Raw genomic sequence first — 27,049 nt, 5'->3', positions numbered from 1 at the left:
TAATAAAAATACAAAACATTAGCCAGGCATGGTGGCACATGCCTGTAATCCCATAGTCCCACCTGCTTAGGAGGCTAAGGCATAAGAATCACTTGAACACAGGAGGCAGAGGTTGCAGTGAGCCGAGACTGCACCACTGCACTGGGTGACAAAGTGATACTGTTTCAAAAGAAAAAAAAAAAAGTAACTGAGAGGTCAGGGTACTGGAAGGATCATCTACATGAATATTGAAATCACCAAGAATTATGACATAAATTATAGTAAAAACAGTCAATGAGGGCAGGTCTAAAATTCAAGGAATGAGGGGCTGAGAGCTGCACTAGAACGGTTGATAGTTGGTACCATCTGATGGCATGAACTTCAGAAGGGCTCACAGTCTGTGACACAGTAAAGGGTAAAACTCTTACCCCACCTCTAAGCCCAATAACACTAGAGCTTTGGGAGAGAAACAGCTCACACATGAGAAGACTGCAGGGAAAGCAGTATGCTACAGGAGAGCTGAGTTTCAGATAAGAAGTGAAGGGAGAAAGATTAGAGAGAAGGTTTTGAGATAGCTGGGATTTTGCTAACTGTAATACACTTGTGAGTTCTAAAGGGCACATTGGAAACACTTCATTTGAGAGATGAAAGAGATTGGGGGAGGAAGCAAAAGACAAGGGTTGTATTACAGAATGTGCAAAAGGTTCTCTTGAGTTTTTTAGTTTTGTTTTTAAAAAAGACAGTAGAGAATTGAAGCCATGAGCTAGATGATTCAGTTGTTTGTTCTGCTCAAGTATTCTAGTTTATTATATTAATCTACTGTTTGGCTTGTATTATACAGATATAACTTTCATAAATTATCAAAGATGAAACAAAGGAGATTAAAGAGAAGAGATCAAAACTGTATACAGGCTCTGTGAATTCATTGTTTCCACTACTTTCTCATCTCTAGTTCCTAGGGACTGTAGTGATTACTATAGTGATTTTGATTAAAATACATAGAACAGAAATTGCCATAAGACATTTACTGAAAATCAATTTATGTTTTTCATTATCTGAACAGGTGATGGAAAAAAGAGTAATCATGAAAAGTACAGCAACACTAATATTAGAGTGAGTTATCTGTTTCTAATTATATGTCTTTATACCTAAGCTGTTTTTTTTTTTTTTTTTTTGATGAATCCCTTGGTCAATCCATGCAGAATCGAGTTTCACTGACAGGCAAATCTACATTCCCTACAGTATAAGAATGCAAAACTAATCAAATCAGAAACAAGGATACATTTTATGAAATCATTACTTATACCAATATAGTACAACACATTAAAAATACATTTATATAAATAAGTTATATGTTTCATATTACAAGTTTTGGAGAGCTATTTGGTCATAAGTACATTTGTAAATAAAATGAAAATTAAATACTGGTTGGCCACATGCTTAACCTAAGACTTTATAGCCAATGAATATCATACTAAAAAATATAATATTTATATAGTATAAGGATTGGGAACTGGAAATGCTTGATGGTGATCTCTTGCAATGGTCAAAATGAATGACTTTTGAGTTATAAAATATATTCTATGAACATTACCTTTATTAGTTTTTTGCTGATAAAGACACTTGCATTTTACATATCCACCTCACCTTATATGATGAACAGTAATTCCTTACCATCATCTAATATCCAGTCCATTGCATAAGTCTCAAAAATGTATTTTTTTCATTGTTTGTTAGAAACAGAGTTCAGAAGACGCCCACAAACCTTATTTGATTATGTATCTATGTTTCTTTATTCTGGGACTGTCCACTTTCCCCCCTCCCTTAGAGAAAACAGTCGTACAAGGTCTAGTCATACAGGATGTCTCACATTCTAGATTTGAAAGACTGTTTTCTCATGGTATCCTTTAACTCATTCTTTTACCACTTGGATTCCCGATAAACTGGTGTTTGGCTACAGAGGCTTAATTAGATTCTGGTTCTTTTTTAAGGCACAAATACTACATAGGTGGTACTACTGCACTTCCTGGTGCAGCACATTATGAGACATGGAATGTCTGGTTGTTTCACTCTGAGCGATTATGTGTCTGATCAGTAGGTTCAGATGGTATAGCCTGATCCTTTCATTAGAAAGTTTCCAATCAGTCTTACAACTAATGGCTTTAACACCCATTAATAAATGTTGCCCAGATCCATTATTTCTTTGGGGTTTGCAAAATAGTTATTTTTGAATTCTATCATTTATTTTATCTTTCCTCAGTGTGGTTATATTACTACATTGGTGTACAGTGGTATTTGTGGTTTTTTTTTTTTTTTTAAATTCTTTTTTGTTTCCATTTGAATTTAATTTTTTTTTTTGATTATGTAAAACATTGCATTTATGTATATTCAGAGAAGTCTACCTTTACAACCTTTCTCATCTGTCCTCTTCTCTCTTTCCCTTTATAGGTAACTGTTTTTTAAAGTGTTTGGTGGTGGGGTGCAGTGGCTCATGCCTGTAATCCCAGCACTCTGCGAGCCTGAGGTGGGCAGATTGTTTGAACCCAGGAGTTTGAGACAAGTCTAGGCAACATGGCAAAACCCTGTCTCTACAAAAAATTTAAAAATTAGCCAGGTATGATGATGCACACCTGTAATCCCAGCTACATGGGAGGCTGAGGTGGGAGGATCATCTGAGCCCTGGAGGTCGAGGCTGCAGTAAGCTGTGATCGTACCACTGTACTCCAGCCTGGGTCAACAGAATAAGACCTTAAGAAAAAAAGAAAAAAGTCTTAAAAAGAAAAAAAGTTTGGTTTAGGCTTCTATTGTTTCAAATATATACACACATGCATATAACCTCTTTTGTTTACATGAAACTGTCACATTATAAACACAGTTCTATACCTTGCTTATGTCATCTAATAATAATACATCTAGAGATTATGTCATATCAGCATACAGAGACTGAGTCTATTTCACAGCTATAAAGTACCCCATGTGTGGATCTACCAAAGATTATTGAACCAGTTCTCTATTGAAAATTTGGTTTGTTTGCAGTCTTTTGTCATTATACACAATGCTGTAATGAATAGACCTGTGTATACATCATTTTACATTTTTGCCAGTAAATCTGTGGGTTGGATTTCTAGAAATGGGATTACAGGATCAAAGGGTAAATACATATAATCTTGCTAGTTTCTGCAAAATCCTCCCTGACAGGAATTATGTCATTTTGCATTCTTACCAGCAACATCTAAGAGTGGCTGTTTTGGCCAGGTGTGGTGGCTCACATCTGTAATCCCAGCACTTTGGAAGGCCGAGATGGGTGGATCACCTGAGGTCAGGAGTTCGAGACCAGCCTGACCAAATGGTGAAACCCTGTTTTTACTAAAAATACAAAAAATTAGCCAGGCATGGTGGTGGGCGCCTGTAATTCCAGCTACTGGGGAGGCGGGGCAGAAGAATCGCTTGAACCCAGGAGGCAGAGGTTGCAGTGAGCCAAGATCGAGCCACTGCACTCCAGCCTGGGTGACAAGAGTGAGACTCTGTCTCAAAAAGGAAAAAAAAAAAACCCTAATTAATGTATATATAAAATGATATCTAAGCATAGTTCTAGTTTGTGTTTGTTTTATTATGAGGCAAGATCCAGCAATTTTTCATGTTAAAGTACTATTTACATTTCTTTTTCTGTGAATTGTTAATATATTTTGCCTAATTTTTAAACCTAGATTATTTAAAGATGTACTTCCTCTATTAGGAATTATAATATTTATAATTCCCCCTATTTGAATTCTATAACAAAAACTATAATTAATATGATAAAAAAGAAACAATAATTTCATGTATTGGTACATATTTGGTAAATCATTACTTAGAGAACAAAAGGTTTTTGCCTTTAGACCACCAGCATCACTGGCACTGTCACATAGGTTACTTGTTAAACGTGACCTGAGAAATTTATGTTTCTAATAAACACTCCATGTAATCCACAAGCACATTAAAGTTTAGGAACCACTGTGGTAGAATATATGAAATCAATAAATCAACCCATGTAATTCACATGTTAACATAATGTCTATTTTTTTAAACTTCTGTGGAATGTATAAAGACTAAAGTTAAAATCTGTCTCGTAAAGGAAAATCAGCAAACTTTACAACTGTAAATCATAATTCTACCTATAGACTTAAAATATTTGTATTTTAAATGATTAAAAAATGGTACTGTATCAGAACCAGAAATACCATATGACCCAGCAATCTTATTACTGGGTATATACCCAAAGGATTATAAATCATCTGCTGTAAAGACACATGCACATGTATGTTTACTGCAGCACTATGTACAATAGCAAAGACTTAGAACCAACCCAAATGTCCATCAACAATAGACTAGATAAAGAAAATGTAGCACATATGCAGCATGGAATGCTGTGCAGCCATAAAAAAGAACTAGTTCATGTCCTTTGCAGGAACATGGATGAAGCTGGAAACCATCATCCTCAGCAAACTGACACAGGAACAGAAAACCAAACACTGCATGTTCTCACTCACAAGTGGGAGCTACACAGTGAGAACACATGTACACAGAGAGGGGAACATCACACACTGGGGCCTGTTGCAGGATGGGGGGAAAGGAAAGGGAGAGCATTAGGACAAATACCTAATACATGCAGAGCTTAAAACCTAGATGAAGGGTTGATAGGTGCAGCAAACCATGATGGCACATGTATACCTATGTAATAAACCTGCATGTTCAGCACATGTATCCCAGAACTTAAAGTAAAATAAAAAAAATTTTAAATGGTACTATATCGGCCAGGCGTAGTGGCTCATGCCTGTAATTCAAGCACTTTGGAGGCCAAGGCGGGCAAATCAGCTGAGGTCAGGAGTTCAAGACCAGTCTGACCAACATGATGAAACCCCGTCTTTATTAAAAAATAATAATAATAAAATAAAAAATGGTACTATATCATATTGTAGTTGTTTTGTCAATATAGATGTCAAATTCAATTCCTTTTTTCAAACTTTTAGGTAGCTTTTAGTAAATCATTGCTGCAGAGATCCAAATGGTACTCCAGTTATTGACTAGAAAGAGAAATGTGTGATGATTGTTGGCTGATAACTTACTCTGTGAGACTCTTTAGTAAGATTCTGTAGATGGTTACACACACACAGAGGAGTGTATAATCAATTCAGAATTACCTTTTATACCTTTACAATGTTAAATTCTATTACTGGTTTCTTAGCTGAAGGATGAGGGAATAAAGACTAATATGTAAACATGTTAATTCTGAAGATACAGAAAGAGTTTACATATTTTTTAATGTTTCCCCATTTAAAAAAATGGCATACAGTTTACATGAGATCTATTTGTTAAGCTGTTTAAAGATGCAAAGAAAAGCTATATCCATATCACCTTTGGCAATGGAGGTTTTGTGCAAGGACATAGTGGGATGTAAGGTAGCCCAGGATATTACCTTCTCAGTTATAGTTTCTCTAAGCACTTCCAAGACTGGGAAGCAATAGTGGAGCAGGACTTAAGGAAAATTGGAATCATGCCTAAACTCTGATGACCTGAGTTCTCTTAATTCACAAGGCATCTTACTTTTCAAACAGAGAGAATGTGATCAGATCCACATATCACCATTCAAAATTTTATGCCACTCTACTTCACAGGAGGTCAGCCTCCTTCATGTCTAGTCTTTACAGTGTCCAAACATTTGTAGGGCAGGATAAATAAGGCTGGCTTCACTGAAAATCAGCATAGTACCTAGGGGCAATTTTCCTAAGAAGTCAGTGTAAGAATAGTGGGTATTTGGCATTTCACAGACTGTTGACTGAAACAGAAAAACTACTTGAAATTTCTTTTCATATTTAAACTGAATATATCTTGACTCTAAAAAACAACATGGACTCTTGCCACAACTCATTTGGGAACTCATTTAGTTTATATTCTATGACTGCTTGGCAATATGAAAATCCTTGGAGATCTGAAATTAATATGTATAGACTATTATTCAGTAATCAATTGCAACATCTTGGAATATAGGCTTATAATTACATCCTTTTATAATAGTAACACCTTAAATTTCTCTAACACTTCATTAGATTATAGGCCATTTTAAAAGAATACTAGTTTCATAAATCATTATTTCAAAAGAATTATCTTTTGAAACCTAAAACACTAACAGATTTGTCCTAAGTTTTCTTTAACACATTCTGTAAGCAGGTATTTGTTCCTTTTAAACTCTAAACTGGTTTTGTTTGGAGACCCAGCTGAGAAAAATGGAATAAGACTGAAATAAGAGGATCTAGGACTAGAACTAGCTAGGACTTTTGCTACCCATCTGTGGAAAATTGGTGAGTCATTTAACCTCTCAGGCCTTAGTTTCTTATTCTATAAAATGTGGAAGATGTACTACTATGCTTCTTCCTATTTTATTTACATACCTTTCACTTCCATTAATTAGTAAGAATAACCATTTTTGGTTTTAGCATTTGATGTCCTTTTCCTTCCATTTAACCCAAGTTGCAAAGGGCACCAATCTTATTTGCAAAATAATCTCAATTGGACATCCAATAAATATTTGTCTTATGAAAACTGTGACATTGTGTATGGATTTCTGGCATTGTTCAAAATGTAATTAATCAATGCATGTGGAGCCCAGCGAGCCCCTGCCTGACTAGAATGGGAAGTTAGTTAGAGGCAGGAGTTGGAGTTAGGACTACATAGTTAAACCAGGGGCAAATGATAGAAAGCCTTGAATGGACAGATTTAGGAATCTGAAGTTCATTTTATCAGGAAGTAATTTTATAAGAAAATAATTAAATGAAATTTGCATTTTTAGAAAGCTAACCTGACAGTTATGAGGACCAGAATGCAATGGGGAAGAATGAAGCGGACATATTGCTTGGATTCTTCTGGAAATTTTGAAATATAAGATAAAGGACTAGTCTACCATGGTGGCAATGGAAAAGGAAAATCTGCAAAGGAGTCAGATGCTGGGGAAAAAAGCCCAACAAGACATAATATCTAATATAATGGATGATATAGAAAGGAATAAAATATATTACTCGGCTGTGCATGGTGGCTCACACCTGTAATCCCAGCACTTTGGGAGGCCGAGGCACACAGATCACTTGAGGGCAGAGGTTCCAGACCAGCCTGGCCAACATGGTGAAACCCCATCTCTACCAAAAAATACAAAAATTAGCCAGGCGTGCTGGCATGCACCTGTAGACCCAGCTACTTGGGAGGCTAAGGTGGGAAAATTACTTGAATCCAGGAGGTGGAGGTTGTAGTAAGCCGAGATGGCACCACTGCACTTCAGCCTGAGTGACAGAGTGAGACCCTATCTCAAAATGAAACAACAGAGGTAACTCCAAGATATCAAGTTGAGGAGAGTGGAAGAAGGTCATTAACTGAAATAGTTTGGAAATGTTGCCACTGGAGGGAAGATCTTGTGCATGGTTTGGGGCAGTTTGCATGGCTAGAGAAGGTAGGAAGTATTTGGTGGAAATGCTAACTGACAATGTCTTCTAAAGAGAAGCAAAGCCATGAAGATAGACATAATGGTTAAACAACTGAATAGATAATTACTCTACCTAGTTTAAAAAAAATCATAGATGCAAATTTCCTCTGAATAATTTTGGTCCTGTTTATAATCAAATAACAGTTTTATTACCATAGAATCATTTATCTAGATCTTTGGTATATTAATGTAGATATCAAAAACTGAAGGAAGTAATCAGTAAAATCATAAGAGATGAAGACAGGTTGATTAATGAGCACAAATAAACAGTTTGGAGAAATAAGACCTAGTGTTTGATAGGTCAGAAAGGTAACTATAATTTATGATGGTAATCTATTGTATATTTCAAAATTGCTGTAAGAGAATAATTTGAATGTTTCTGGCATAAAGACAAATATTTAAGGTGATGGGTATATTTAAATATTTAAGGTGATGGATATCCCTGATTTGACTTTTACAAATTGTATGAATATTAAATTATCACATGTACCCTGAAAATATGTACATCTATTAAGTATTAATTTTAAAAATTTAAAAATAAATAAATACCTCTGAGGAATGAGAAAGATGAATATCTGTGAAGAGTCAGTAATGAGATGTTTGAGGGACTCTGACTCGGTACAAATTAACATTTTTAAAATGGTTTGGATAACAAGATACAGCATTGAATAGTGGATGAGGTGCCTTAAAGAACTGGGTTAAATTTTAAAAGCCCATGTACATTTTAGAGATTCATGGACAATGACATGATTGAATTACATATTGATAATTTACCCATGTGAAAACTCCAGAAGGCCACATGCTAAAGAGAAGGCAAAAGCAGCATTGCAAGGGAAAAATAACCATGTTATATTGCTATTAAAATATGTGTGACACAAATAGGAATTAAGTATATAGGAAACACAAGATAATTATGCTATGGAGAGACACATAATTCAAATATTTAATAACAACCATTTGGTTACTTAGTTATTGAGAATTTGGCAAAGATTCACAGAATAGCAACAAAAATGATCACATATATTTTAAAGAGACCTAATAAGAAATGGCTAAAGAAATGCTATTTAATTCACAAGAAAATAGGCTAAAGACAAACTGTAATGTCCCACCTCCTGATTTAGGAGGTATATTTTGTCCCAGATAAAATAGAAGAGTTTATTATTAACAAAATCTAAAGAATTGCCTCAATTGCTGCTGCAGCTTTTATGAAGTCGAGGTTTAGTGATATGTATTGGTGACTAAAATGAAATACCTGACTAATTTGTGAAAGATCAAATAACATGGAAATAACAACATATCCTGGGAGAAGGGTGGCGGGGTGGTGGAGAAAGTATTAGAACAATCTCGTTTGCTGATTCACATAGGTATTCTATGTACACCAGTTTGCTATCTTACCAATGAAGAACTGGTACGATTCAAGTGGAAATGTGAAAAGTACCTTTAGAAATTTTGAATTTAGGCCTGATACATTGGCTTATGCCTATAATCTCAGCACTTTGGGAGGCTGAGACAGGTGTATTGCTTGAGCTCAGGAGTTCAAGACCACCCTGGGCAATGTAGGGAAACCCCATCTCTACAAAAAATTTAAAAATTAGCCAGGTGTGGTGGCATGCACCTATAGTCTCAGCTACTCAGGAGCCTTACGTGGGAGGATCAATTGAGCCTGGACGGTGGAAGCTGCAGTGAGCTGTGATTGTGCCACTGCACTCCAGCCTGGGTGACAGAGCAAGAACCTGCCTCAAAAAAAAAAATCTTGAATTTAATTTCTCAGAGGAAATGAATGTTGGATGATATTCTTATTATTGGAAGGCACATCAACACTAAAAGAAATGTAGCTTAATTAAATTATGAATTTTACAGATGTCATAAAAGAATCACTAGAATGTAACCCCAATAGAAGATAACAATTAGATTTTACTTCCCTTTTCAATTCTGGTCCATTGGACATAACTGCCAGGGATTCTTTGTTGAGAGGATACTGAGGCAGTGCTTGTGCTCAGTTGGAAATAATTAATGATTGATTTACAGTGCCTTCTGCGGAAGCCTCCAATGACCTTTACCTTGCTATATCCAATGTTCATTTTTCAGTCCTCATTTTACTTCACCTGTTGTCATGGTTCATCACTCCTTCCTCCTTACCTTTCTTCACTTGGCTACTGATTCTTTTCACATAGCTAACTACTGTTCTCAGTCTCATTTGCAGATTCCACTCACCTTCCCTCTTTCTTAGAGTTGAAGTATGCCAAAACTCAGTCATTGTAACACCTTAGTTCTATCTAAAGTTGCTCCTTAGAGCAGCATGGTCCAATAGAAAAATAATGTGAGCTACAAAGGCAAGCCACATATCTAATTTGAAACTTTCTAGTGACATCATTAAAAAAAAAATCATTAAAAAAAGAAACGTGATTTAATAAAAGAAATTAATATATATCTTATTAAACCCAATAGGTCCCAAATATAATCATTTTAATAATATAAAAATAGTATAATATTTTGTTTTAATATTAAATCTTCCAAATCCAATGTGTTACAGTTACAGAACATCACAATTCAGACTAGCTAATAGCTGTTGTATGGAAAAGCATGGCCCTAGATTATCTCATCCAATTCCTTAATGTAAAATACCATCTACATCCTGAATACTGACTACTCTCACCTTTTTACTTCTAGCTTGGACCTCTCTCCTGAATTCCAGATGAACTAATGTCTACAATGACCTTTATTAGTTCTTGGAGGTGTAACGTGTATGTCTAACTTATGTCCAAAACTGAACACCTGGTCTCTAGATTTGCTCTTCTCCATTTTAGTTAATAACGACTTCATCACTTCAGTTGCTCAGGCCAAAAATGTTGGAGTCAACCTTAACTTTTCTTTTTGTCTCAAACCTCATATTCAATCTACAACTCCTATGATACTATTGGTTCTATATTCAAAAGCTATCCAGAATCTTATTCCATATCATTTCCTCCACTGCAGTACTATGGCCCAAATTCCCATTATATGGGATTACTGAAATAGCATGCAAACTGATCCCCCTTTCTCCTCATAGCAGCCAAATGTCTGTGAATAACATAAGCCAGATCATATCACTCATCTGCTCAAAATTCTCCAATGGCTCCTAATCTTACCCAGAGTAAAAGCCAAAGTCCTTAGAATGACCTTTAGAACTCTATAGTTCTAAACCAGCCATGGTGGTTCACCTGGAACCCCAGCACTTTGGGAGGCTGAGGCAGGTGGATTGCTTGAGCTCAGGAGTTTCAGACCAGCCTGGTCAACATGGTGAAACCCTGTCTCTCAAAAAAACTACAAAAATAAGCCAGTTGTGGTGGATTCCACCTGTGGCTCCAGCTACTCAGGAAGCTGAAGAGGGAGGATCACTTGAGCCCAGGAGGCTGAGGTTGCAGTAAGCCAAAATCGGGCCACTGCACTCAGCCTGGGTGGCACAGTGAGGCTCCGAGAAAGAGAGAGAGGGAGGGAGGAAGGAAAGAAGGAAGGAAGGAAGGAACTCTACAGGATCTGGCCTCCTGTTACTTTTCTGTCTTCATCTCCTACAATTTCCCTTGCTTATTCCACTCTAGCCACCCTCACCTCCTACTCTTCCTTGAAAAGGTCCATCATGGTCTCACTTGAGGGCCTTTCTTTGGATTTGCTGTACCCTCAATTATCTCCACGGCTCTCTACCCACACCCACCACGACCTTGTTTTTTTGAGATAGTGTCTCCTGTTGTCCAGGCTAGAGTGCAGTGGTGTGATCTGGGCTCACTGCTTTGACTTCCCAGGCTCAAGTCATCCTCCCACCTCAGGCTCTGGAGTAGTTAGGACTACAGGCTCCTGCCACCACACCCAGCTAATTTTTGTATTTTGTATTTGTTTCTTTCTTTATTTATTTATTTTATTTTATTTTATTTTTTTTAGAGACAGGGTTTCATCATGTTCCCCAGGCTGCTTTCAAACTCCTGAGCTTAAGTGATCTGACCCCCTCAGCCTCCCAAAGTGCTGGGATTACAGGGGTGCACCACCTTGCCCAGCTTCTTCATCTCTTTCAAGTCTTTGCTGAAATATCTTCGAAAATAATCACTTGAATAAGTGAATGACATTACATGAATGAATGACTGGTATGACAAGATGTGACAGAATAGGTGCCATAAGGAAGAGTCAGAGCACTAGTGCCCAATGCTTGCCCTTCTAATAGAAGTTAACACAAATCTAACTTTCAACATTGATTGAACACCCATTATGTAAAACAGACATGCGTACGATTGGCTGCTATCAGTGAAGGGAAACACTGAAATAATCTTGTTGCTTTGTTAGGTATTCTTGAACATTTCCAGCACATACAAATAGCTGACCTTAGTCACAGAGAAAGCAGTATCCCCTAACAAATAGGAATATCTTTAGATACCCTGGGGCTTCTCCCTCCTAGGCAATCAGCATCTACAGAGATAATCCCTCAATCCAGGCAGTATTTAAATCACTAAACTATTGGAACACTTGGTTCCATTCCTTACTTTTTTTTTTTTTTTTTTGAGATGGAGTTTTGCTCTGTTGCCTAGACTGGAGGGCAGTGGTGGGAGCTCTGCTCACTGCAACCTCCAGCTCCCAGATTCAAGTGATTCTCCTGCCTCAGCCTCCTGAGTAGCTGGGATTACAGGTGTGCGCCCCCATGCCCAGCTAATTTTGTTTTTTGTTTTTTGGTTTTTTTTTTAGTAGAGACAGGGTTTCACCATGCTAGTCAGGCTAGTCTCAAACTCCTGACCTTGTGAACCTCCCGACTTGGCCTCCAAAAGTGCTGGGATTACAGGCATGAGCCACTGTGTCCGGTGCAGTCCTTACTCTTAACTTGATGGGTAACTAAGTAAATCACTTATTGTCTTAATTCTTTTATCCCTATGATAAAATGTCTAATTTCACCTGGTTCCCAATTCAGGTTGAGATAACAGGACAGTATACACTTGGCTGTTACAAGTTGGCAGAATGTATGCATTACGGAGCTTAAGAAAAAAAAACTTTTTTAAAGCTAAGATTTCTAAATAAGGGCTATTTAACACTCATCTTCAGTTTGTGGTAGACTTCAGGTCTTTAGTCTCTCCTTTTTTCTTTTTAACCTCAGTTTTTCACTTAACGCCACTTCTTCGCTTGAACTCATTTTAGCCTATTTTTTGTTCACACCTACCAATTTTTCAGTCCAACCTAGCTCAAAGCAATAGAGAAACATGATAAAACCGAGTAATCAACCAGAGACATTAGTATGTGTAGTTCACTCCAGGAGTAGATTTGAGCATTGGAGGGTAGGGAGAAGAACACAAAGGATTGAGGGAGCACATGTGGGGGAAACAAGGAAGGATAGTGATGCTAAATTTATAAACACTGCTCGATTCAATCCAAAAAGCGTTTATTGAGTGCAGAGTTCTGTGCTGGTCACTTTAGTAAAGCCAAGACGAGCAAGACTCTATGAGTCTCTGTCCTCAAGGAACTGGGAGTGTGAACTAAGAACACAAATTATTAAAATATCGTTCAGGGTACACAAAGGAAGTCCAAAGAGAAAGAAAGCTGACATTAATTCAAGACGTTTTAATATGCCAGGGCAGTCACGTATATTAACAACCCTTCCAAAAATTCCATGTAGGCTCGTGGACATGTAACTTGTCATTAAGGCTAGAAAGTTAGTGTAGTCTGGCATTGTCCCTAACTTAGGTTCTGAAGCTCCGGCTCCTTTTCAGGACACTATTGTCAAAGGGAAGCTCGAAGGAGTGGGGGGAGGGGATTAAGTTTTGACTGGATGTGTCTCGGTCCCCGTGGAGGGAACAGGAGGTCAGAAAGCCATTTGGAGGCGTCGTGTGAGATGAGACTACAAGGATAAACCGGAGATTGAGTAGAAACCAGTGGAGGGAAGAGGGAGGGACTTTTCAGGCTAAGGAAGTAATAAGAGCAATTAGCTGCTCTCATAATTCCTTGAGGCGAGGAGTCAAGTAGGGAGAAAAACTGGCGTCAGCCCCGCCACCCACCCCATCCCCCGCAACTTTTCCACCGGAGCTTTTAGGTGTTCGCCAACTTCACCATTAGCAATGTTGTTTTTGTAACTTGGAAAAAAATAAACCCTCAGGTTTCAATACCACTGGATACCTTGTACGGAGGGTGGGAGTCCAGCCAGGAGCCCCTAGCAGATCCCGGTCCCTCCTACTCCTCAGCTCGGCCGCCACCTGAGAGCCGCTGATGTTCGGGAAGGACGCTTCCTGTGGCGGGATCCTCGTCAGTCGGAGGCGGTCCCGGGCCTGGCGGGGGTTGACCGGCGACTGCTGGGCCGGGGCGGGACCCCAGACGCACCTGCCCGCGAGGCGGCTGCGCGAACAGACGTTCCAGCCCCTCCCGCCTCGCCGTGTGTTTACGTGGAGACGAAGATGGCGGCGGCGGTGACGGCGCTTCCCGTGCGGCTGAGGACAATCCTCCAGTGAGCGCGGAGACTGCTTCCACTCCGGGCGGGGGAGCGCCAGGCCGGCTGTGCGCCCTGGGCCGCGGAGCTTGCCGTCCCACCTCCGTCTTAACCGACCTTTCCTTTCTACCCCCGACCACCCCTTAACCCCTGTTTTCCCCTGCCTTCCTCGCAGAAGCCATGGAGGACGAGGAGAGACAGAAGAAGCTGGAGGCCGGCAAAGCCAAGGTAGGAGAGCCCAAGGCTACCGGGCCTGCTGTGGGAGGCGGTGGCTGGGAAGGGGTGGGAGGCGGTGGCTAGCAAGGGGTGGGAGGGGGCCTGGGAAGTGGAGCTCGCCGCAGCCCCAGTACCCTGACCGGGAGGGAGGTGCTACAGGGTCTGCATCTCTCCTCGCCTTCCTCCTTTCCCCTTTTTCCAGTTCGGGGACAAAGCCTTGTGCTACTAGCTAGCTGATAATACTTCCGTGGGGATTGAATATTGTGGCTCCTTTCTCGTGAATGTCCAAATAAAACTCCTCTTTTATTTTTATTGCTGTAAACTAGTGTTTAATTGCTTCTAAACCTCCTACCTTTCTTTTTTTTTTTTTAAGGAGTTTTCTGGGTGGTGCAGGCATTGTGCTTTCCAGGGTGGGGATTTAGGGCTTTTCTTTACTGGGTTGGGGATTTGTGCGCTGATCATCAGCTTGTCTTCCTTAGGTGGCACGCTGGCACTCTGCGGTGTGTGTGATTGGCCTGTGACAGCTGTCTCAGCAGTGGGTTGTGTGTGCCACAAGTGCCAGCTGCGAACTTGGCTTTAGGAGCGTTTTTAGAAGCGTGTCTTTGTATGTTTGTACTTGAAGGTCTTTGTCATGGCATGCGCTTTTGTGTCGTATGGAATGTTAATGCAGTCTGTGAATGGAACTTCTGGGGACCAAAAGGTTCCATATGCCCAGTAACACCTATAGAATCCCTGCTTTAAGTAATTTAGTTGTTATATATCCCTCTGGCAAATCCTGATTGTGTGTGTGTGTGTGTGTATACGTGTATGGAAAAGCCTGTAAAGCAAACAATACAATACACATTTGTATACAGGCTTCGTTCATTGGGCTTCATGAGAAATTTGACATATACAAAATAAGCTATGTAGCATATTTCTTTTAAAAATTTCATATTTGAGCATATATTTTGTCTGGCCTCAAAAGCCCCCTTCCTCCCTTCAGTGAAGTCTTCTTTTATAGATTATATTCTTTTTAGAGATAATTGTTAGCAATCATACTTGGACAAAAAATTGTATTACAGGTAACTGTTTTTTCTCTCTTACTTTCTTTTCTCTTCCCTGCACATAAACAAAGGAAACCAGGTTAGTGATTTATTATCAATGAAGGGCCATACTGCAGAGAGGCTCAACCCAAGTTTGTTAAGTGAATACACACACACACATATACACACTAGCTTCATATTTCTAAAATATAATTGGCTTTCCCATAAGCTCCCTCTCTTTAAGGTCCAGGCTTAAATGCTTGTATGTAGCCAGGTAAATTTTTACTTTCGAATCTATACATGGTGGGAAAGGGGAATCAGGGTATCTTTAGAAGCCCAAAGCCTTACACTTGTGCAATCTGAGGGGCTGAGTAAGCGCTATGCATCTAAGGAAGTAAAGTGTATACTCCCTCCAAAAGCATTGGAGATCTGATTAGATGTCTTATTTGTTACCTCAGAATTTTTATTACCTGCTCCCAGTAGTATCTTTCCTAAATATATGTGAAGTAGTTCTATGAAACATGGTTTACTTTGGACATACATATTTCATAATAGAGGATTTATTTAAATTGCTTGCAGTTGTAGTTGATTTGGCAAAATACAATTCTAGTTTCTTTGTGTGTTTGTCTTTCAAAAGTCTGCATATGGGGTACAAACCTTTTTAAGATGAATTTTTGTTATAAAAGATTATCTTCTTTTAAAATTGAGCCCAGTTTTTCCAGTGATGTATAAGTCTATGAGACTTGTAAGGCAAGGTATGTTTGCTGCAACGTTAGCTATACAATATAAAAATGCTAACGTTGGGAACCTGGGGCAGGAGGATCGCTTTGACAACAGGAGTTCAAGACCAGCCTGGGCAACATAGTGAGACTCTACAAATTTTTCTTAAAAAAAATAGCTGGGCGTGGTGGTGTGCACCTGTAGTCCCAGACACTTGGTAGTCTGAGGTGAGAGGATCACTTGAGCCCAGGAGTTCAAGGCTGCAGTAAGCCATCATCATGCCACTGCACTCCAGCCTGCACAACAGAGTGAGATCCTCTTTCAAAAACAAAACAAAACAAAGCAAAAAACTCACTGGAAATAACTTTTAAAGACAACATGAGAGAATCATTTTTCTAAGTTGTATTAATATGATGGAATATTTTACAGCCATGAAGATTATGAAGACTGATAGGAACATGAAAAATAGTGTAGAAATGGCATTATCAAAAATAGTATATATATTATTTCATTGTATAAACGTATGCTTTCAGATTAGAACTGAAAAACTCTGGATTATAATGTCATTCAGCAAACTTATATTGAATCCCTATTTTACACCTAGAGGTGGTGACAGTGTCTGCTCTCAAGTTGTTCACTGTTTAATGAGAGAGGCAGACTCTGGATGTCAGGCACAAAGAGGTATGAGATGCAGTAGGATTTGGGGGGATTTTTTCCCACATTTTGTTAAAATATTTTAAATGCTGCTATCTCATTTTACAGAATTACTAAGAAGGCTCTTACTATTGATATTAATGTACCCTAATATAATGCCTTTCAAATAGTAGTTATACATATTTGCTTAATGAATGAGCAGAATGATTAATGTGTCATTAATAAGTGTTACTTTACTAGACTGGATATAATTTAATAACAGTAATCTAGAATTCTCTTATTGTGAAATCCATATTGCTGGCATCAGAAACAACTTAAAATGATCATTTTCCAAAATTTATCTACGACCTGGTTCTCCAAATGTCTCATTTGTTCACTGGACTTAAGTATTGTATTTGATAATCTACTTTCACAAACCATGACTTTTAAATCTTTTGGGGGGTAATTTATTGGTAAACTGTTCCATTGAAAAAATTCCCTTTCTTTATCTAAACCTTATAAATGATCACTTTTTTTTTTTCTTTCCGAGATGGAGTCTCTCTCTGTTGCCCAGGCTGGAGTGCAGTGGCGCAATCTCAGCTCGCTGCAACCTCCGCCTCCTGGGTTCAAGAGATTCTCCTGCCTCAACCTCCTGAGTCGCTGGGACTATAGGTGCATGCCTCCATGCCCAGATAATTTTTTGTATTTTTAGTAGAGACAGGTTTTCGCCATGTTATCCAGGATGCTCTCGATCACCTGACCTCATGATCCGCCCACCTCAGCGCCCCAGAGTGCTGGGATTGCAGGCTTGAGCCACCTTGCCTGGCCTAAATGATCACTTTTTAAATAGTTTGTCATGTATACATATAATGTGTAGTATACTTTATAAAATGTTTCCTTCTAGCCAAAATCTGTAATAATGGGTTAGTAAGTTACGGTATTTAATTCTACAAAGACTTTTTGAGTTCGGAAAATGCCAACAAATGATGCCAGCTTAAAAAGAAAAAAGTTACCAGAAAAAGATATATGTATATATTTATATACGAAGACACCTGAAAAAAAGCAGCAAGATATAAATCATGGTTATCTCTAGGTGGTGGGTTATAGGCAATTTTAATTTTCTTTACACTTTTAGTATTTTACAAATTCTTGATACAATATATCTTTTTTATGAACAGAAAAGAATGCTCAAATGCCTTTTTTTTTTTTTTTTTGAAACAGCCTGTCTCCCAGGCTGCAGTGCAATGGTGCGATCTCGGCTCATTGTTGACTCTACCTCCCAGGTTCAAGCAATTCTCGTGCCTCAGCCTCCCGAGTAGCTGGGATTATGGGCATGTACCGCCACACCTGGCTAATTTTTGTGTTTTTAGTAGAGATGGGGTTTCACCATGTTGGCCAGGCTGGTCTCAAACTCCTGCCCTCAAGTGATCTGCCTGCCTTGGCCTCCCAAAGTGCCGGGATTACAGGCCTGAGCCACTGCGCTCAGCTTCAAATGCCATTTTTAAAAAACCGTAAGGGCTTATCAAATACATTATATTAAACACATAGTATATGACCATTATCCAGAACAGGAAAATGAGGCATAGAATAACTAGGTTTCCTCTTTAGTATAGGCCTGGAATTGTAATTCTTATTTCAGTGCAGGGTGTATTAATTATATAGCTGGGATTATATTATTAGACATTGTATAGATCTCCTTTATGTTTTTGTTGTTCTTATTCTTTCCTTGCTGTTAGTTCTTATTGCAGTAGGCATGCTCTTACTCATCTGTCTATTTTCCTGATTTGCTGTTTTAGATTTGCTATGACTGAAGAACCCAGAACTGAGGTTGATAGAAAGCTATGTAAAAACAAACAAACAAAATGCAAAGGCCTTAGGCTTTTGTAATCCCGGCACTTTAGGAGGCTGAGGTGAGAGGATCGCTTGAGCCCAGGGGTTCTAGACCAGCCTGGGCAATGTAGTGAGACCCCATCTCTAAAAATAAAAAAGTATAAAAAACAAAACAGGTTGGATACAGTGGCTCATTTCTGAAATACAAGCACTTTAGGATGTCAAGGTGGTTGGATCACCTGAGGTGAGGAGTTCGAGACCAGCCCAGCAAACATGGCCAAACCCCGTCTCTATTAAAAAATACAAAAAATTAGCTGGACGCGGTGGCAGGCACTAATCCTAGCTACTGGGGAGGCAGAGGCAGGAGAAACTCTTGAACCCAGGAGGCATCGGTTACAGTGCACCGAAATCGTGCCACTGTACTCCAGCCTGGGTGACAGAGCGAGACTCTGTCTCAAAGAAACAAAACAAAACAAAAACGGAGGCCAATGGAGTCTGCCGAATGGGCTTTAGGGCAGTTTAGTTTAGTTTTTTGCTGCTTGGTGGTTGTTTTGGTTTGCTATTGGGTCCTCAGTGATTTCCTCAGTTTTGATGTTGCAAGAAGCATGACCCCAGGAGATTTAAGACATTACTGCATTATGTATTAAGTAAATATTTTCAGAGCTGGGCTAACTCCCTCTACAATGTTTTGATCGGGGTGGCACTACATAGGTTGTCCTTGTGCTGAACCAAACTATTTTAACTCCACTATAAATGACTTCAATTTTTTCCAATTAAAATCATTCATGTCATGTAAAGGAAGTATTGTAATTTAAGTGAACAGAATTAAATAGAAGAGAATTATGTATTTACTGTAAAATTATTGTTCTTGTAAATTTGCATTAGGCATAATTTTTTAAGTTCTATTCAGTATTTTATATAAGGGACATTATTTGCTGAATAATTGTTAAAAAGTTATTGCCTATTGTATTTAGTAATTTGTAATTATATGACTTTTGTTTAATAAGCATTTTCCATTTGAAGAGTAGTATACAAAAAAAAAGGATGATGCTCCATGCAAGCTGTATATTGATTATTGACAGCAGGACTTTTCAATTACTGTTTCCACTGTGATAGGCAAAGCTGGTAATGGTATAAAACTGTTCTTTGCATATTTCAGATACTGTGTTTCACAGCTAAGAAAGTGTTTTCCCTGTCCTGTTTTAAGCATTCTAGTTTTAAGCATTCTGTATGACAGAGCTTACTTTGCATTCAGCGTAGATACAGCAGTTTGATACCTTCATCAACATTTATTGTAGCAATGGTGCATTGCCTGTGACTTAAAACTAATTTATGACCTTCGGGCTTTTTTTTTTTTTTTTTCCCCTGAGATGAGGTCTTGCTCTGTTGTCCAGGCTGGAATGACAGCCTGCCTCGACCTCCTGAGCTCAAGCAATCCCTCTGTCTCAGCTTCCTGAGTACCTGGGACTACAGATGTGCATCACCACACGTAACTAATTTTTGAAATTTTTTTGTAGAGACGGGATTTCACCGTGTTGCCCAGGCTGAACTCCTGAGCTCAAGAGATCCTCCTGCCTTAGCCTCTCAAAGTGCCAGGATAATAGGTGTGAGCCATTGCACCCAACTCAGGCTTTGTTGGAACAAAGCAAAACATGGTGTTTAGAGAGTTAATGTGGAGGAAGAAATGTGATGGCCTGTCAGTGAAACTGAAAGTTGAATGATAGCTCATGGAAAAGAGGAAGTGAAAAAGATAGGATACATCCAAGAGTGATTGAAATATGACAAGAATGGAACAAAAAACTTTTTCAAACAAAAACAGCTTACTTTTATAAATAAAGAGGTTCATAGTAAAAGCTATGACTACAAAATATTTATCTATGATCGGCTACTGAATATTGAAATATGAGTGAATTTCTTCTAATATAATTGCTAGAAAAGGTTATGGTAAATTGTTAAACGATAAGGGATATTATTTATATTCATTTCTTAGTAAGATTCGACTAAAATTAAGATGAGTCACTTCATGTGAGTGGTTAACATCCCTTTAAAATCTTTAATTTGGAAAAGCTACAGGATTTTTCAAAACTTATTTATGAATGTGGTTTGGCATCTGGTCTGTGTGTGTGTGTATGTGTGTATGTGTGTGTGTGTGTGTGTGTGTGTGTGTGTATATGTGTGTGGGTGTGCGCGCATGCTGGAGAGAGGGAGAAAGAAAGAATTTATGATACTGGTATTTGGCCTGGTAGAAGTGGCGCTAGGACTTTGGAGACATTTATTTGTTCGTTTGTTCAACCAACATTTTTGAACGCCTACAACTGCAGCTATGAACTTTTACCTAGCACGCATTTATTTAAATGGACACAAATTCTGTGCTTTATTGTCTGTTGGAATAATCTTATGATGTGTATCTCAAGAGGTGTTTTGAAGGATAAATGAAATAATAGTTGGGAGCTTTTTAAGTTCTCTAGGTGCTAGATATAAAGAAGCTATGATTATTATTTTTTTAATTGAGGTGAAACTCATAAGAAAAATTTACCATCTTAAAGTGAGCAGTTCAGTGGCTTAACACAATGTTATGCAACTACCATTTCTGTCTAGTTCTCAAACATTTTTATCATCCCAAAATAAAACCCTGTGCCCATTAAGCAGATATTCTTCATTGCTTCTTCCCTCTAGCCACTAACAATCACCAAAGTGCTCTCTGGATTTACCAATTCTAGATATTTCATATAAATGGGATCATATAATATATGATGCTTTGTGTCTGGCTTCTTAGTATGTTTTCAAGGTTCATCCATTTTGTTGCATGTATCAGTACTTCATTCCTTTTTATGGCTGAATAATATTCCATTGCATGTATATACCATAATTTGTTTGTCCATTGATAGGCATTTGGGTTATTTCTACCTTTTGGCTATTGTGAATAGTGCTGCTGTGCTGCTGTGAACATTTATATGGATGTATTTGAGTACCTATTTTCATTTCTCTTGGGTATATACCTAGGAGTAGAACTGAGCAAGGTAATATGGCAGTTCTATTTCAACTTTTTGAGGAATTGCCATAGTGACTGTACCATTTTACCTTCCCATCAGCAATGTATGGGAAGTTCCAATTTTCCCATGGCCTCACTAATACTTGTATTTTCTGTTTGTTTGGTTTTTTGTTTTTTGATTTTTTTTAATATAGTCATCCTTGTGGGTATGAAGTGGTTTCTAATTGTGGTTTTGATTTGTATTTTCCTAATGAATAATGATGTTGAGTGTCGTCTTTTAATGTGCTTTTTGGCCATTTGTAGATCTCCTTCTTCTTCTTTTTTTGGGGCATTGGATAAAGTTTTTCTCTTGTCACCCAGGATGGAGCGCAATGGCGCAATCCCACTGCAACCTCTGCCTCCCAGGTTCAAGCGATTCTTCTGCCTCAGCCTCCCAAGTGGCTGGGATTACAGGCGCCCACCACCATGCCTGGCTAATTTTTTTGTAATTTTTTAGTAGGGATGAGGTTTCACCATGTTGGCCAGCCTGGTGTCGAACTCTTGACCTCAGGGGATCTGCCTGCCTCAGCCTCCCAAAGCGCCTGGATTATAGGCATGAGCCACACGCCCAGCCCATTTGTAGATCTTCTTTGGAGAAATGTCTATTAATGTTCTTTGCCCATTTTTAATTGGGTTATTACCAATTAAATATTATTTAATATTAATTATATTTATAATTAATTATATATATATATACTAATACGTGTGTGTAGGGTGTGTGTGTGTGTGTCCTTTCTATATATGTGAAGAGAGAGAGCATGTGCACTGAAGTGCCAGATAGGAATAGCAGAAACACATATCCCCAGTGGGAATATCTTCCGTGTATGTATATATATATATGGAAGATATATGTGTGTGTGTGTGTGTGTGTGTGTGTGTGTGTGTGTGTGTGTGTGTGTATTTTTTTTTTTTAGGCCTTTTGGGCTTTGGCAAAATTTAAATTATTGTTTCCTTTGAATAATAAGTTCTTGGTGAGTTGATTAAAGCATGATGCTAAAGATTGATTTCTTTGTTGGCCAGTGAGTCATTCCATTCCCTGACCAGCTGTTTTACAAGTGCATGCAGTTGGTCAAAGGGGCACCTGTTGGGTTTTTGGCTTGATTGTTGCCAATCCATTTATACTGTGAGAAAAAAGTAACTTAGTGTACAGTAATGAAAAGACCAGTTATTTTAGTATATGAAAATGGCGGATCTGTAGATATTTCACCAGTATAAGATGTTTTTGTTGTCATATTGACACCCCTTTTACTTTGGTTGTAGTCATCACCAAAATGTAACTTGAAACACTTAGTGACCTTCTAAGTACATTGCGTGAAGCTTTGGTTGATTTGTTGTGGGTTTAACAGTATTCAAAAGTGTTAAATATTCAGAGTATTAAAAAAATTAGTATTATCTCAGGAGTAGTTTTGCTTACGTTACTTATTTAAGTCTATAGATTCTTTTGTACTGCGTAAAATTTCTTTTTCCTTTTTGTTCATGAACAATGTAGTGTTTGTTTTCAGTTACCATCAGGGTTATGATTTCTATTGTGGTTTACTGTTCTCTGAGATTTTTGTGTGGTCTGAAAGTTTTTAAGTCTAAGGGTTTTTCTGCCTTTTAAGAAAACATTTCTTAAAGCTCCCAAGATTATTGTTTTGATGATTCAGAACCATACTCAACTTTACTATACAAAGTCCTAATCTGTAAAGATTGATTGTGTAGGTTCTCTGATTTATGGATCTCTGAAAAACTAATAAGGTATAAAATCTAGGCTTTCTCTCCTATTTCTTAGTGCTGAACACACTACAGAATTCCTTGTTTACTAGGATTGCTCATTGTGGGCTCTGTGATTAGACTGTATTTATTCCTCTAAGATCTTACTTTTATTCAAGTTGGTATTGCCTTATTAGTTATTTCCCCAGAGAAGATAGTGACAGGGATTAATTAGAACCAAAATAGTCATTCTCCATATGTATCATGAATCAAATTTTCTGTGTGAAAGAGCCCTTGTTGGGGATTGCAGTGGGCATGCGGCAGCAATCTCAGTTGATTCCTATGCCATTTATATTCTCTTGACTGTATGTATATATTGGTTTCTTGAGAGCCAAATTAGATCATCTTCTAAATTGCAAGGTATTACAAAATATCTTAAAACTACATTAGCAAATATCTACTGAGAGTTTATTTATGAAATAATGAGTTTGGGCTGAAAGTTAGAGAAACTCTTTTTTCTATTCATAGGCAGCTTTAAAATATTGGAAATACTTTTGGTGTAAAATTTTTAATATTTGCCAAACTAATATTTAATTTTAATTTGTATAAATTCCTTTCACAATGAAAATACATATCTAAACATTTCTAATGACTCTTAAGAGAACACTCACTTTTCCACTTTAAACAACCATTAGTAATTTTTATAATAAAGTTTGAGAAAAAGAAAAGATAATTTGAGGGGTTTTTTTTTAGTTGAGAAGAACTTATAGTTTTTTAGTAAATTCAAAGGGTGAAATAAGGTAGGTAATTTTAATAGGCCTCAGGATTTTAATTGTATGACAGAAGAGTTTGTCTACTTCTTTTTCTCTAGGATTTGTACTTAAATTTTTTTAATTTTCTAAGTTGTCTTTCTCTGTCCCATTGTTTCTCTTTCTCTCTTTTCCCTCTCTCTCTTTTCTTTTTTTGCCATTTTTTTTCTTTTCTTTCATTTTTGAGACAGGATCTGACTCTGTTGCCCCAGCTGGAGTACAGTAGCATGATCATGGTTCATTGCAGCCTTGAGCTTCTGAACTCAGTTGATCCTCTCACTTCAGCCAGTGCTCAGCACCACGCCCTGCTAATTTTTAGAGACACCAGGTTTTGCCATGTTGCCCAGGCTGGTCTTGAACTCCTGGGCTCAAGCACTTCTTCTTCCAGCCTCCCAGTGTGCTGAATTAGAGGTATGAGCTACCACTCCTGGCCAGTCTCTTTTCTATCTCATGTACCATCATATTTTCTAGGCTCAGTAGTTTAGTTTATACCTATTAATATATTCAGAAAGCCTCCTGGTTGGAAAAGCCTTTGAATTATTATAACCAAATCCTACTTTTTTTTTNTTTTTTTTCAGATGGAGTCTCTCTCTGTTACCCAGGCTGGAGGGCAGTAGCGCAGTCTTGGCTCACTGCAACCTCTGACTCCTGGGTTCAAGTGATTCTCCTGCCTCTGCCTCCTGAGGAGCTGGGACTAGACACACGCCACTATGCCTGGCTAATTTTTGCATTTTTAGTACAGATGGGGTTTTACCATATCTCAAACTCCTGACCTTATTATTCACCCACGTTGGCCTCCCAAAGTGCTGGGATTACAGACGTGAGCCACCGTGCCTGGCCCCAAATCCTACTTTTTAAATTAAAAATTTGTCTCACACTTAGCCTTTTTCTTTCTATTCTAATATTGCAGTCCGATAAAATTAGGCTCACATCACCTTATCTATGTGGATTCCTTGTTCTATTTGTCTTCTCTGGTTCATCATATATATTGTCACTGGCTTAATCTTAAAACACCCCTTTCATTTATTTAATCCTCTACTCCATTCTTTTCAGTCTTTCAGATCAAATCTTAGATACGTTAATATTTATTCGAGCCTCTACTGTATACAACTCAGTGAGAATTCAGAGATAAAGTCAGAACCCTGTCTTTGATACTTTCACATTCGAGTACAGTAGAAAGTAAATCACAATATAGTAAGTTAAGTATTCTGAGTGAAGTACAGGGAGCTATTTATTTACTCATTCAATTAATATGATTGAGCACTTATTACTTGCTAGACATTTTGCTAAGACTATAGGATATGAGAGACATGGACTCTGCCAAGCATAATTTATTTAGTTAGTAGGCAGACGCGTAAAGAGATCATTATAAATGCACGGTGGGTAATATAATTCTAGGTCCATGAAAAAACACAGAGGAGGGATATCTGATTCCATCTTGGCAGTTAGGGAAGGCTTTCCGGATGGGTAAACACTGAATGAAGCCTTAAAGGATGGGGAGGAACTGCCCAGGTGAGAAGGGAGTAGAAGGTGCATAGAAACTTCCAGAAGAATGACGCAAAATGGAAACAGCACAGAGATGTGGATCGTTTTGACTTGTTTGGGGAAGGTATTGTATTACCTACCTTGTTTGGTATTATTAGAGTATAAAGCTATCAGCGAGATGTGGCAAGAAATGAGACTGTAGAGTAAGTAGTAGGCTAGGGTTCCATCTTGAAGATCCTTGAATCTGTGTTAAGGAAATTGAATTTTGTCTTGTAGATTGTGGGGATCTATTAATGAGGGTGTTTTTGTGTTTTATATATTTTTTAGAGGCAGAGTCTTACTCTTTCACCCAGGCTGGAGTGCAGTGGCGTGATCATAGATCATTGCAGCCTTGAGCTCCCAGGTTCAAGCAATCCTCCTGTCTCAGCCTCCCAAGTAGCTGGGAGCCACCCTACCTGGCTTACTGATGAGTTTTTAAGCTGGGGAATAATATGGTTAGCTAGATTTGCCTTTTAGATAGATGTATTTGACAACTGTGTTGAGGATATGTTGAGGAGGATAAAACCATTTATGAGGCTGTTGAAAGTACAAATGACAGACCGTGAGGTAGGATCAGAAGCGAGGATACATCAATAAATATTTAGAAGGTAAAATCAGCAGAACTGGTGACTGGCTGGATCTGAAAAGTAAAGATAGTGAGCATAGAGAGGTTTGTGTTACTACTAAGAAAAATGTGGTCAAGGCTTCAGTTGTTGACCCTAGGCAAGGTTGTGGAATCAGTTTTGTACATTTTTATTAGAAGTTCTGTATTATGCATCCTAATGGAATTTTTCAAAGATTTTGTTGTGATAATTATAGTGGTTATGAGGTTGGACTAGACCAGACCATCTATGCTCAAATCCGGACTCTGCCATTTACTAGTTTTTTGACTTCAGGTATTTACTTAATCTCTCTGTTCCTCCTCTAGAAAATGAGAACAGTAATAGTACCTGCCTTGGTAATTGGGGTTGTTGTGAGGATTCATTAATAAGTATAAAGCATTTAGAACATCATCAGTCTATATGAAATGTTCAAGAAGTGTCAGTCATTATCATCATCATTGTCATGCTGGAGTATAGAGGATTAAGCTACACAGCAAAAAATTCGATTGGAGAAATAGGGATCAGATAATGAGGAGCCACATATGACATTTAAAATGGTGTGGATGTTATCCTAAAAGTCGTGAAAAACTGTTAAAGAATGTGTGTTTGTCATGGTTAACCTCTAATAATGTTTTTTCTTTACAACAAAACAAAACACCTCATCTTAAGATAGGTATGCTGCCACCAAATGGCAGTTATAGCTTATTGCTGTACATATATTGTGGTTATATGTTATTGTACATATATGTACACGTGTACATAAATGAAGTAATAACCATCATGTGATTTTTTAACATAAAATATTTACTTGATTAAAATAGCTAAGTGTTAGCAATCTAATTCTAGCAGGGCTCTTTGTTCCCAAATAAAACAAAACTAGTTAAGGGAAGGAGAGAAAAGAGAGGGTTATTGTAAAGATGCAGAGATTTCAGAAGAAGGTCAGAGTATAGCTGGGCCTCATGGAAACTGAAAAGCCAATGGAAACTGGTGCCATTCTCTCCATTATTTTTTTTCTTTCAGTTTCACAATATCTTTTTTTTTTTTTTTTTTT

The 27,049-nt window shown here is 38.0% G+C and overlaps 2 protein-coding genes across 2 annotated transcripts in view; one reads left to right on the top strand and one right to left on the bottom strand.

The window, feature by feature from the left end:
• MTERF1 (mitochondrial transcription termination factor 1) overlaps nucleotides 1-13,881 on the bottom strand; it is a 477,890-nt gene extending 464,009 nt beyond the window's left edge. The window contains exon 1 of the transcript XR_005201547.1: nucleotides 13,613-13,881. The gene's annotated coding sequence lies outside the window, so the exon portion shown is untranslated. The remainder of the gene's footprint in view (nucleotides 1-13,612) is intronic.
• AKAP9 (A-kinase anchoring protein 9) overlaps nucleotides 1-27,049 on the top strand; it is a 219,170-nt gene that overhangs the window by 37,211 nt on the left and 154,910 nt on the right. The window contains exon 2 of the mRNA XM_037741311.1: nucleotides 14,095-14,147. Coding sequence (XP_037597239.1) covers nucleotides 14,100-14,147 — 48 coding nt within the window. The 5' untranslated portion in view covers nucleotides 14,095-14,099. The remainder of the gene's footprint in view (nucleotides 1-14,094; nucleotides 14,148-27,049) is intronic.

This window comes from Cebus imitator, unplaced genomic scaffold (assembly GCF_001604975.1).
Source record: "Cebus imitator isolate Cc_AM_T3 unplaced genomic scaffold, Cebus_imitator-1.0 Scaffold98, whole genome shotgun sequence".
NCBI lineage: Eukaryota > Metazoa > Chordata > Mammalia > Primates > Cebidae > Cebus > Cebus imitator.
This window is presented reverse-complemented; position numbering and strand designations above follow the sequence as displayed.